This window comes from Pteropus medius, unplaced genomic scaffold (genome assembly GCF_902729225.1).
Source record: "Pteropus medius unplaced genomic scaffold, Ma_sr-lr_union100, whole genome shotgun sequence".
NCBI lineage: Eukaryota > Metazoa > Chordata > Mammalia > Chiroptera > Pteropodidae > Pteropus > Pteropus medius.
Window position 1 is genome coordinate 2,056,932 of NW_024349799.1, and position 13,788 is coordinate 2,070,719.

The 13,788-nt window shown below is 46.1% G+C and overlaps 1 protein-coding gene across 3 annotated transcripts in view; it reads left to right on the forward strand.

Annotated features, from left to right (window-relative positions):
• The first annotated feature begins 2,332 nt into the window (after positions 1-2,332).
• Positions 2,333-13,788, forward strand: part of HLF (HLF transcription factor, PAR bZIP family member) — a 49,768-nt gene continuing 38,312 nt past the window's right edge. Inside the window, exons 1-2 of one of the 3 annotated variants that reach the window (XM_039885694.1) lie at positions 2,333-2,901; positions 5,004-5,336. In XM_039885694.1, coding sequence (XP_039741628.1) covers positions 2,796-2,901; positions 5,004-5,336 — 439 coding nt within the window. In that variant the 5' untranslated portion in view covers positions 2,333-2,795. The remainder of the gene's footprint in view (positions 2,902-5,003; positions 5,337-13,788) is intronic. The other 2 variants (XM_039885695.1, XM_039885693.1) reach the window with 2 other exon arrangements.

Sequence of the window (13,788 nt, forward strand, 5' to 3'; positions counted from 1 at the left end):
ATATATATTCATCCTATGACATAGTGGACTTAAGGTGAGAAGATCTTGGTCCAAGTCCTTTCTCTGATCTTACTTGCCTCTATTTGATGATAAAAAACTGAATGGCTGTAGTAGACTGTTACTATGGTGACCTTCAATAAATTACGCCACCTAACTTCCATGCCCTTGTGTAGTTCCTTCCCACATTGACTCAAGGCTTGGCCATGTGTCTTGCTTTGACCAGTGAAACATTAGCCAACAAAGTATTGATGAGCATGGCACATTGGGGCACTGAGGAGGAGGGGGTCTTATCTTGGACTGCTGGCTCCTGGCAGCCCTGAGCTGCCATGTAAAAACTCTGACTACCCTGCTGGAGAGACCATGTAAGGAGGCCATGTGAAGATAGAGAGTCCTTGACCCTACATAGGGAAAAGGAGGCCAGCCATCTCAGCATCCCAGCTGAGCCTAGTCCAGATTACTGTTGTTTTAAGCCATTATTAGGTTTTGGAGTTTACAGGTAGGTGGGGGAATGAAGGCAGAAATAGCCTCTGCCTCTCCAAAAGGATGGTGGAGAGGGAGTCCCTTCTTTTGTGAAGAACAATATAATAGAATTGAGGGATTTGGAAAGTTTATGAGAGACCATTAGCTCCATGCCCAGCTCAGACACCTTCCCTGGACTCCCTCCCCTGACATAAGTGCCCATTTCACTTCCATCTATCCATTTTTCCTCTTTTAAGACTATATTATAATGTTGACATATATGCCAAATGCTAATCTACATGCTCTCGAGAGTCAGAATTATCTTATTCACCTTTTTCTCCCCAGTCCCTGCATAGTCCCTGGCATATAGTTGATGCTCAATCAATGTATGTGGCATTAGCTAAAAATCTGATGTTCTTTGGAAATGGCTAAAATCTGAAATATTATAACACCACCTCACTTAGAATGTTCCTTACCTTTCTGTCTCAATTTTGAAGTGGGGAAAACTGTACAGATCATTTGATCGTATGTCCTATTATGAGGAAACTGCAGCTCAGAGAGGGAAAGGCATCTGCCAGAAGTCACTCTGCCTGGTGCACCCTGCGCCCATGTGGCCCTCCTGGTGTCCTGGCGTCCAGGAGCCTTCTCTCTTACACTTCCCTCCTGGGGGCTCCAGGGAGGTAGAACCTACCAAGACTCCACCACATCACACCCCAGGGACTTAGCCTTTATAGAGGTCTTTATGTCTCGCTGAAAGAACATTGTCTTTAAATTGTGCCCATTCTTTCTTGCAGGCAGTTCCCCAGATTGTGCTACCCGAATCTTAGCGAGGAGGTGCGGGGAGAAAGGGGAAGAACCAGCTTGCCTGGAGGTCTCTAAGCCTGGATGCCATAGCCCCCCGCCCCAAGGCTGAGAGGGGGCTCCACCAGCGCTGGAGGAGGCGGTTCAAACTGACAGAGGGAGCCCCTGCTGCTATTGCAAGGAACGTTGAGGCTCCTTTAAGGAACCCTTTACAAGATTATTTTAATTGCCGTGCAGACCTTGTAACTTGACCCAGGGAGGTCCTCTGTACTCTCCTAGAGAAAGTATTCCTAAAATCCCATTTAATGTGTGCGTCTCCCTTCTGCCCTCATTCAATTTCAGGCAACTGTGTACCCCTATTAATACCCCCATGACAGTGTGGGAAATAGTTTGTAGTGCTTTGTCCCGGGCTCCCCTTTCCACTCTATTTTCTGTATCTCATTAGAATTTACAGCAAGTAGCTTTTTCTTTTTTCTTTTTTTTTTCTCTTTTCTTCCTCCCCCCTCTCCCCGTGGTTGTGGGAGCGGGTCTGGAGAGGAAGCGATGAGCTTGACTGGAGCCAGGAGAAATATTTAGAAGAGTATGTACCTTCAATTCGATCTAAACCCATCGTTCTCAAACTTGGCTGCTCATTGGAACCACCCGGGAGCTTTAAAACCTAATGATGCCTGGATGTCAGCGCAGGGGTCTGACTTAATTGATCTGGGATACGGTCTGGGCATCGAGATTTTTCAAACTCCCCAGGTTATTACCAGGTTGAAAACTACTGAGATATAGTCCTCATTTCTTTTTGTACCCTGAAAAAGTCAGACTCTCAGTTCAGGTCGATGTTCCAGAGGTTGCAGCACCTGTCCATTTGCAGCCTCCAGCTCTGCATGGTCCGGAAAAATCTGAGCGCGCGACTACGATAAACAGGCGGCAGCGGGGAGGACGGAATGGGCGGGGTGGGTGGGCGGGGCCGCGCCTTGTCCCGCCCCCTGCACGCCTATCGGCGCGCGGTGCGGGCCCTGACGTCACTCTTGTCAGGGCCGCGGCACATGGGCGGCCGGATGCGCTGAGCCAGGCGCTGCGGGGCCGCGGAGCGCGGGGGAGCAGCGGCGGCCGGCGCGGGGAGGGGGGGTGGGGTGGGACGGCGCGCGGCCTCGGTGCTGGCGGGACAGGGCCACGGCAGTGCGGTGTCTTCCGCCCTTCTGCAGCCGTCTGCAAATTGTTTCTTTCTTTTTTGCAATTTTGAACATTTTGCAAAACCAGGGTTCAAGGCAGGTGAGAGCATCCTGCTCGTCGCCGAGTAGCCCACAGGCACTTGGTGCGCTCTCCGGAGACCGTCCGCACTGGGAACCCGAAAGTTTTTTGTTTTTTATTTTCTTACTCAAATGTATTTATAAAGATTTGATTTTTTTTTCTTCCCTTGTCTCCACCGCCTTGAAAGAGAGTACTTTTGGCAAAGGACGGAAGAAAAAGCTCAGCAACATTTTGGGGGCAGTATTTTTTTTTTTTTTTAAAGAAAAATATTTGAGTGCATCGCGACGAAGAAAATGTCCCGACCGCTCCCCCTGAATCCCACCTTTATCCCGCCTCCCTACGGCGTGCTCAGGTCCTTGCTGGAGAACCCGCTGAAGCTCCCCCTTCATCACGAAGACGGTGAGCGCTGCCCTTCTGGCTGCCCCGCTCTGGGAAGGGATCTTGGGATCCCTCCTTTGCCAGGCACCCACACTGGCTTGCTGGAGCATTCATCTCTGTCCCCCTGGCCCTGCTTTGATGAAATAGAGGAGCTCACCCATCACCCCACCCCTCCTCTTCCTCAAAAAGGGGGGACGCCCTCTCTGAGCAGCGTTTAAAATAACGCTGGGAACCCGGCCCAGCCCCCCGGCGTCTAGCTCCCGCGGCACAGGTGGGAGATATGACTTGACAGGTCGTTTCCTAGATTAAGGCTTTATCCGCCCGCCGAGTGAAACCGCCTGCGCGAGGGGAGAGCTTCGCGGGCTTGGGAGGAGAAACGAGAAGGCTTGCTTCCCATACGGGTGGGGGCCTGTTGGGGGATCTCACCGCCCGGAGGGCTGGGTATTGGGATCGTACTGTTGTTTCTGTGTATTGATGAGTATTTGGGAACTCACGAGGTGTGAGCGGAGACGCATGTTCTCCAGTGGAAGGGTAATTCAGAAAGGGGGGTGAGGGCTGGGGCCGGCGGGGTGGAGGGAGTGGTCTCTCGGCGGGAAGCCGTGCACGCCTCCAGCGCTGACACTTTCCCCGTGCACTTTCCTGGTGGGAGGGGAGAGAGGAGCAGGCTCACGTGTAACCCGCGCAGGAGCCTCCTCTGGCTTGAGCCTTTTCTTGGTAAGTCCCAAACCTTCCCGAGACAACCTTGGCTGGAGCAGGACAGGAGGGGTCGTGCGAGGAGGCGCAAGACTTAGCTGGTGCCTCCAGGGATGTCATTTGGGGTTTTGTGATTTCTATCCCACAGCAAATACGGACCGTGCGGTTCATGGTGTAAAGTCTTGGAAGCTCATTTGGCTCCAAATAGCTCGGGTGTACTCCTGTCTTCTTTCCTAGCAGGGGCCAACCTGTTGCATTGCAAGAGTTGAGGGCTTTGGTTCTTAATCTGCAGAGCACAGCTTCCTTCTTAATTCTCCTTTAAGGAGTAGCACTTGGGAGGAAGGTGCTGCCTGCAGTCTTTTGCATCTGTGGGTGTTTTAAGTCAGATTCCTAGGAGATGAGACTGTAGAGGATTAGAATGGATGGCAGTGGAGGCTGTGATTCTCTGAGGAAGAAACTCAGAAACCAAATTCCTTAATCCCAGATTGCACTGGCGCCTGAGTACTAGACTGGCAAAATTGAGAGCGCTGGTTAAAGACCTCATTGGCTGGGCAATACTTCCAGGTAAAAATAGCTGCATACATTCTTCATAGGTATGTAGACTAACCACCTTTTCCATTAGCTATGCTTTTGACAGGTTACATACATTGTGTAATTTTTGTGAATCGGATTGGGGGAAGGGGAGGAAGATAACACTTTGTATTTAAAAAAAAAACTTTTGCAAAATACAGTGTAGCGCAGGGGCTTTAGAAGCAAACACATGTGGGCTCAGGAAATTGTTTTCTCTGCCAATACGAGACAAGGTCCTTCAAAGCACAGAGCTTCCATTTCTTCACTGGAAATGGAGCTAATTGCTATTTGTAGGTTGATTATGAGATTTTTGGAGATAACGTATGGAAAAAACTAGAAATATAGTAGATGCTCAATACATGGTTTCAAAGAAGGTTGAAGAGTTCCTACTTTGCCAAAATTAGAATCACCAACTTACTGGCTTTCCAAGTCTGAATGACTTCATATTGTTACTGTAATGAACTTCCTGGATGCCAAATCATGCCTGGTTTTTGCCTGTTTTCTTAAAAATCACAGCAATTGAATGTAATTGCAGGTGTTATTTTCCCAGTGTATATTAAATTATTTGTCTCCTCAAATCATGCCCTGAATTTTGTGCTCTCTTGTTTATACCCTAGATTGGTCTGTAGCCCTGTCCCGAGGACTAGTGCTTGCTTTCCAAAGTAAATAGGAAGATGGTAAAAAAAACAGGCAGAGATCCATGTCCTGCCTGAACTTTTAACTCTAGATCCACAAGAGCCAGCAGCCAGAGAAGAACCCTGGCATTTGTGACAAGTAGTTTTATAGCAGCGGCCAGGAGGAATGGTAAAAAAGTGACACTTTTTATTTTTTAAAGTCCAACTTTTCCTCTTCTCCTGCAGCATTTAATAAAGATAAAGACAAGGAAAAGAAGCTGGATGATGAGAGCAATAGCCCGGCAGTCCCCCAGTCGGCGTTCCTGGGACCCACGCTATGGGACAAAACTCTTCCTTATGATGGAGATACTTTCCAGTTGGAATACATGGACCTGGAGGAGTTTCTGTCGGAAAATGGCATCCCCCCTAGCCCTCAGCATGACCACAGCCCTCACCCTCCCGGGCTGCAGCCAGCTTCCTCAGCTGCCCCCTCCGTCATGGACCTCAGCAGTCGGGCCTCTGCACCCATTCACCCTGGCATCCCGTCCCCGAACTGTATGCAGAGCCCCATCAGACCAGGTAAACTCTTGGAAGCCTCTCCCTCCAGATGGGGAGGAGGGTGAAATGGAGGGCCAGGGTGGAGGTGGCATAAAGGTCTTAATCGGAGGACTTTAGCTCACTGTAAAAGAGGAATCTTGTATCTCACTCACAGCACTGGTTGTCTCACTTCAGCGAGCATCAGTATCACCTGGGGAGTCAGCTAAATGCCGACTCTATGGACCTACCCTAGAAATTCTTCTCAGGTCTGGGGCAAGGGCCCAGAAATATGCATTTTTAACCAGCCACCTGAAAGCTGATTCAAGGACTTCAGTTTAAGAAATACCAACCTACAGTAAATGATTCGGATAATTCAGGCATCTGTCTCATCTCCTGTCTCTTTTCCACATTCCCCAAATACACAGATCATAGGATCTTGCTGAATGTTTTGGGTAGACTCTCTAAGGCTGTGGTTTACCTGCATTCATTCCCTTCTGGCCTAAACGAAAAAAAAAAAGTTAGGGGTGTGGGGCAGATACTTTTTTCTTCTTTTCATCTTGTGTTGTCGCTGATTGAGAAACGGAATATAAAAGCAGCTCTCATATTAAGCATGGCTTAGCCTTTTTCAGCACTAGACCCCATATTTCTCTCTTCAGTAGTCCTACACACCAAATTGTTCTTACATTTCTTTTTTACATTTTCATCTGTCCATCACACTTAATCCATTTTTATCAAAGCCTTCAAGGTCACAAGGTCAGCTGTAAATGATGTCGAAATATTACAGAAAAACATCACCTGAAATGACCAGTACTTCAAAACTCACTGCTAAATGCTCAGATATACACACAAGTTGAGGCGGCTCTGGCTTCATGCCTTTAGCACCCTGTAGTACAGTACAAAACGAACGGGAAGAAAGGCCATTTTATGTGCCCAGGTAACCAGGAACAAAGATTCACAGGTAAATTGTCGGGGAGGTCGCAGAGCTGAGGCCTTTAGCTGCAGGGGAAGACAGAAAGCAGGACAATGGGAGACTTGTGCCAGAGATCATTCCTGAACTCTGTGTCCTCAACTCGTGTAGAATTTCTGTGACACACAGAGCAGGATTAAAATGGAAGGAAATGATGCAAAGGAGGAAGAGGATACCCCTGCCTTGATATATTAATATTGGAGTTCAAGTTCTCTCATGCAAATCTCTCTTTGCTGGCCCCTTCTCTAAAACCTACTTTGAACTATAACTAAGGACTACTGGCTGGAATGGAATGAAGTCCTAACCGCTGACCGCCCCAGGAGGCTGCAGAAGCTTGAGAAAACACTCTTTTATGTGAACCTAAGCCCCTATTCCTTAGAAGGTATAGTGCCATTGTCTTCAATTTCTTCCCAGGAACAGACAACCAGCAAAGTAAATAACATTCGAAATGGAAAATAACCAGGGAGAAGGGGACAGAGACCCAGTGAGAAGGCACAGTTACGCCTTAGTCATTCTGCCCTGCAGAATGAGACCTACCACTTGGTAGCTGGGTGACTTTATAAAGTGACAGCCTCCTGGAGCCTCAGTTTCCCTTTGTGTAGAATGGTATAAGTTCTATTTGATTGGGTTATTGTGAAAGTTAGAGATAATATGTATAAAGGGTCAAATGACTAATGCTATTTTATTAATGAGAGCAGTTATGATTATTGTTATATCTTTGTCAACTTTTGTCATTTATTTCACTCCCTCTCTTCTGAAATACCTTCTTAAAGTCATTAGGTACAGTATATAACTTCTTAAGACAGCTACCAATAGTTATTGGGTTGGAGTGTTTTAACCCTAACATGACCAATTGACAGGTATTTCTCAATCCTCTGCCAAATACATAATATACCACATTAGAAATAATGTATTTTGTCCCAGGAGGCATGCAAATATCGAGTCCCCCACACCTCAGTTCCTATTGAGAATCAACAATCAAGGTTTGGGGATCTGAGGTTTCCTTAAAAGTCATTCATCAGAGCTCATTAGAATCAGTATTCATCAGTGACTCTCAGTAACTTGAGATGCCTCAATCATGTTTGCAATCCACAGCAAAGGACTCCTGAGTTTCAGTGGATGTCAATTGTTAGGTTGTGGAGGAAAGAAAGGCACTAGGATCAAAGGGGACACTGGGATCTAGACATAAAGAAGATAAAAAGAAAAAAAATAGGCATAAACTATTTGAATGTCTTTTTCGATAATGGACATGCACTTCAAAATAGTCTTCTTTGAATTGAAAACTCAAAGATACTCCTAACGAATAAAGGAAGACGGCGAAAGCTCTTCTTTACATACCAAATGTAGATAAAACAATCCTCTGCTGTTTATACAATGTTGGTCATTATAAAGATTATAATATAAAATAAAATTCTAGGGGATGCGGACTCGATGGATGGTCTATCACAAGCAAACCTGAAAAAGGAAAAAGTCCTTAACTGTTCTATGTAATCACAGTGGTGACCAGAATAGAAATACCAAGTTAATCTTGAGGAAAACAAGTCCTCAGAAGGGAAGAGCACAAATGTAGCCTCGAGCATTCTGGGAATCGCGTAGTTTCAGTCTAGATCAGGATTTCACAACCTTGGCAGTATTGATATTTCAGGTAAATCTTTGTTGTGGGGACTGTTCTGTGCATTTAGAAGTTTAACAGCATTAGCGCGTGCGCGCGCACGCATACACACACACACACACACACACACACACACAATTTAGCTGTGACAAGTAAAAATGAGTCCAGTCGCTGCCCCATGTCCCCTGGGGGCAAAATCATCCCTATTGAGAACTACTGATGTAGACTTTCAAATTGGACAGCAAAATAGTGGGCTTAATTCAGGATCCTGTCACACACATAGATGCTTTTTACCTCTTGTAATGCTCTATGGCAGAATGTTTGAGAATGTCAGGAGACATTAGATTGTCAAGAAGAAATATAATGGTAATAAGAACATAGTTATACATTTTCAGTTGGTAAAACTGAAAATTATCAGGTTAAGCAGATAATTGCAGAGTAATTTTATTAAACATTTATTTTCTGCTATTTGCATCTTTCAAATTTTGCTTAGTAATACTGTATTATTAGTGCTACCTGTCTGGTTGAAAGGACACAAAGCCACAAGGTGACACATTATGCATTTCTAGGTCTGTCCAAGACATGTCTTAGTACGATAAGGTGAGCATCCTTGTGAATTCTTGTACTGTTTACCATCAGTGCCCCAAACCTCCTTTTCTATTTTGTGCACCAATCCTTACTCTTCTGTCTGGCTGTCTGATCAAAGAATGAATCAAATATCTGAATATACTTTCCTTGATAAAATAACTCAGGGATCCTTTGAAACTTCCTGTGGCTGTGGGGTGATTACTAAGCTGTCTGGGCTGACATCTCAGTGAAGAGAGAAGACGGATAGTTAGTTCCTGGATGGTACAGCCACCTGCTTGGTTGGGCTGCTTAGTCACCTGAGGGGCAGCGTCCTGGATGCAGAGGTGCAGGAGTCATCCTGACCGCTTCAGTGCTTGCATTTCAGATGCTTTCAAAGGTGGTACTTGGGAGCGCTCTCCTGGAAGGACGGACTGGGTGCTGGAAAAATAAGAATCTGTTTGCCCTGAGAATTGAGCAATTGCTTTAAGGACAGCAGTCCCTTTAGGGAAAGTCATCTATAGCAGACAAAGGCAGAGTTATTTTTAAATCACATGCTTGTAAAGCCAGAGTTGAAAACGTTTCCTCTGGTGGTTTTTCTTTGAGTAGCTTGGGGGTGTCCTAGCACTGTTAGACCCATATTCAGCTGAGAATTAAGAAGGCTCTCTCTGCAGGTCTGAGCACAGAGACCGGGTTAGAAAGAAGGCTGGTTACAGAGTGAAGCGAAAGCCTTCCATTGTGGTGTGTGGGAACAGGAGCACATCAGTGGGTGGCACAAGAAGAGCAGAGAGCTGGGGGAGAACCCTTTGTACCTTTGCACGATGGAATCGGTATTTTGTTTCTGTTGACCTTCCCTTGTGATAGGTTGTGGTGTGGAGGGAAGACGCTGGCCGTGTCATCTGAGTAATGACGGAGGGGAGTTCTGTGCTCGTGGTTCTGGGGTTATGGGAGGTCCTTTCGCCTTTCCCAGCCTCATGAGATGAAGCTTCAGTTTCTCCCTCCCCTTCAGGACGGGCAGTTCATATATTTTCCCATCCAGCATATTGATATGTCTGTCGGTTGAGAGCGCCATGATTGATAGTTACTATACACTGTGCCTCAAGCATTTTGGAAATGAATCAGGATCAGGATCAAGGGGAGAGTGTCAGCTTTGTTTTAGAGGCAGGAAGACTTTTTTCTATTTCTCGTAAGAGTTTATCTTCTCCACCACGCCTCGCAGAGAACAGCCTTGGGATTGATATGGAAAGCAAGGCGACTTGGTGGTTAAGAGCATATACCCTAGACCCAGAGTTCACTTCCTGGACCCACATTGGCTGGCTTTGTGTACTAATCAATAAAATGGAGACTATAAATATTCCCCCTGCCATGGGGTTTTAGCAGAGTTAAATAAGATAGCACGTGACAGAGGACGGCACATCGTGGGGCACATGAATCCTTAGTGCCTGAAACTGGTATGATGCCAGTGACATGGGAGTAGGGAAAAGACGACTCTATTCCTGACCCCCGTTCTTCATTTGGGATTTATTTCATCCAGTCCCTGTCTCTCTTCAAAAACAGGGCATGCATTTTCTTCCCGGCAGGCCCGGTCCTTATTCTCTGTAGCCTGCCTGACTTTTCTCTTTTCTTCTGGGTTAGGACAAGGCCCTTCCCTGATGTTAACCCAACAGCATCGCTTCTGGGTTTGCGCCTCCTGTTCTGCCAGTGTGGAGACAGCCACTCGCACTGCTCGCTGGGTGCCCAGGCCCCACCCCCGCTCCAGCTCTCGTGTGAGCCCCGGCAACCCTGGCTGCCTGCCTGCGTGACCGTGTGCTTCACGCACGTGGCTGTGCCCTGTGGAGCTCGCCCAGTTCTGGGAGGTGTGCTGGCTGGCTTCCGCCACCGCACCCCCACCCCCGCCCCACCTCGCTTCCCTTCCCAGGTGAACTACAGCAAGTGCCAGCAAGAAATCGTAGCCCTGACCCTGGCATGAGAAAGCTGAGCTCTGTGTGGCACTTCATATCCCAGGGAAAGCTGCTCCCTCCGGCACTGCGGCCAGACCCCACAGTCAGCCCTCTCCTGCCTGTCAGCCCAGAGGCCTTGTCCTCTGGACAATGAGGTGGGCAGGATTCCTGCAGGCCAACTCCTGCCAAGGGTCTTGGCAGAGTCTTTTTAGTTCAGCACTGTGCTTACCAGACTAGAAAAATAGCAATATAAAGACAGAACTAGGTAGAGGAGAAGGAAAGGGGCGGGGGAAGCAGGAAGAAAAAAGCCTTGATAACATCCTAATGTAGAAAGCCAGGGGATGAAAAGACAGCGATGATTTATTAGGTTTCTCAGAAACGTCTTTTCCAACCAGCACTAATCACTTTTACCCAAGAGTCATTTTTTATGTCTCAGCAGTAAAAATAGAGGGAAGAAGGAAGGTAGTAAGGGAAGCAATAAGATTTAAAAAACATTGGAAACAAATGTACGAGAGAGGGACAGAGAGGTACAGGGTCTCGATTTGATTCTATAGTGGAAATGGTTGAGAATATTTTTCATTTATTATAATATTTGGTATTCTCTCAGCAAATGTCTTGACCTGAAGCCACTAAACCATTGTTTTGGAATAAACTTAAATTTCCCTAAGACATAGTTGCCTGCTGGCTCACCTTCACAACATCTGTCAGAATGTCCTATGTTTGTGACACAGTTCTGTATGAGCAATGTAGGAATGATTTAGAACACAAGACCTGACAAACAAGCCTGGATGTGAATTCTGACTCTGTCATGCTTGCTCATGATCTCGGGCAGGTCATTTAAATGATCTGAGCTTCTGATTTCCCATCTGGAACTTTGGAATAGTCATTGGACCTGCCTCATAGGATTGTTGAAGGTCATGCGAGCCAACGTGCATGCAGAATACTTGGCACGGTGTCTGGCACACAGGAAGTGCTCGGTGATGGTTAGCTGCAGGGAGAGGCGGCCTCACTACCATGGGACCTCGTTTGTCACAGAGGGACCTAGCACTGGAGTCTCCACATTTTTCCCTTTCTAGCCAATTAAGGCCTCTGGTCAGGGAATTTGAGTTTCTCATCTGCTTCTCTGCCTAGTCTTGCCTGCCCTTTTAGCCTCTGAGTTTTGGGTAACTTTGGGTTGATAACTGTAACCTTTATTCATTCCTCTTTGTTCATGAGATTAAAAAATCAAACAAACCAAATGCAGTTCAAAGAATCTCTTGATTAGAAGGTTTCTGCATGACATGTTTGCTAGAAAGCCAGTCAATGTTACCATTGCAATTTTAATAATAAGCATTAATAATTAAACTTGAAGGCAATATAATGATCTCAGGGGTAAAAAAATTCGTAAAGGCATGTTACGCTGCTGGAAGAGGAGAAAGGTCTAGTCTGGTTCATTTTCCCGCTTACAAGCAAGACTTTACACGAGCATTCCAGAATATTGATTCCTCCTTCCCCAAATGGTCCTGTAATAGGTAACTCCTTAATCTTTCTGAACCTTCATGTTCTCATCCGCAAAGTAAATTCTTTGGCGGTTTTATGTGAGCTTTCCAAAGCTAATGTGCATGAAGGGTCCAGCGTGGTGCCTGCACACAGTAGGCCAACCTCCACCAAAAGCCGGTCAGTTACTTTTCTCTAGTAAGTGATATGAAGATAGGAAAGCAACAGAGGAAGTTGGAGGAGCGAGAAGCAATGTGGACGGTTCCCAGAAATAGCATCGGCTTTTGCTTTGTGCTGTGCCCTGGGGAAGACAGACAGGGGCGCGATTTGGCTGCCGGTCTCAAGGAGACGGCAATTTAGGAAGGAAGATAGACTTTTAGGTAAAAGGATGAGTGACAGGTCAAACTAGCATGTTCTTGGAGTCAAATGATGGGTACATGGAGGCCTCTAATACCTATTGAAAAGAGCATGAAAATGAGTAAAAACTTAAGGGAGCAGTGCAGACAATAAGATCTGCCAGACCTCACAGGAAGCAGCCAGTGCCCAGGGCAAGAGTGCCTGGGACAAGACTTCTTGGAAGGGTTGGACCTTCTGCTGGGCCTGGAATGAGAGGTGGTGGAGCCAGAATGGTAAGTGGGCAGAGGTGTAGAGGCAGGAATGCCTTTGGGGTATATGGAGAACAAGGTGTAGATCCAATTTGGCTGGTGCAGAAAATTCAAGTGAGGGAGTCAGGGAGATGAGTCTGGAGAGGTAGGTGCCAGCCAGGGTGGCAGCTTCGTGAATGCCAGGCTACAGAGCTTGAACTTTATCCAGCAGGCAGTGGGGAGCCACAGAAGGTTTCTGAGTAGGGAAGTGGCATGTGGACATTTCCACTTGGGTTCAAGGTTGGATCTGAAACATTTTTAGATACTTCACAATAGTTTCCTCTGGCAAACCGGGACTTCCTTATTATTATTGTTTTGAAAATAAATACTCTCGCTTGAACATCAAACAGCTTTTCAAAACACAATGTTCTAATGATCTAGAGAAAGTAATTCAAAAACACAGGGTTTAGGTTTCACTTATAAAGCCCGTAATTTTGGTGATTGGGGGAAACACTCTTTGGCAAGGAAATGATTTGAGGGATTTGAATGGTTCAGAATTTAAAAGTCTAAAAGCAGGCCTGGTCTCATAGGAGTAGAAAAATAGATTTTAATAAATCCAATCCATTAACATTCATTACTTCAAATGCTTCTATTTTATAAAGCTTACGAGGTTTGCACACAAGTATGTCGTATTGCTTTCAATGAGTGTGTGCGCACACTTTTTTTTTTTGTATGTGTGTGAGAGAGAATGAGAAAGACGCTTTAATGCCTCAGTGATACAAGTGGCACTCGCTTATAAGGATTACCTGCAGCAGTAATAGCAAGCTAAAAATACTTAGCTAAGTTTCTGGCCAGCTTATTAATTTTACTCCTGAGAGACAAAGGAATCATTATTACAGTTTTGCATTCTTGAGTCCTGACCTTGTATTTGTAGCTTCCCTCTTCCCTGAAACTAGAATTAATTGCACATCATGCCTAGATATGGTGGATACTTGGTGCGTGTGTGTTTTGTCATTGGAAGTGCTGCCAGAGGAAGGGGACTTTGTGGGAGGAGACAAGCTCTGGGGGAAGGGATAGGGGCTACTGAGTGGCACGTGCATGAAGTGACTCGCTCAGGTATCCTTGAAGTGTGCTCTACATCAAGCCAAGATTGCAGAGAGCTGGAGGAGTTGTCATAACCCAAACTGGTTCACTTAAATAAAAAATAACAGTCAATGTGTGCAATTTCACCTCCAGCTATGTATAGTAGACAATTACAGGAGTGTTGGCAGAATCGAGTGTCTGTTGGGGGAAAACTATACAGTACTTGTTTCTGTTAAATTGGCTTCTGGTGGATACACACGCCACGACT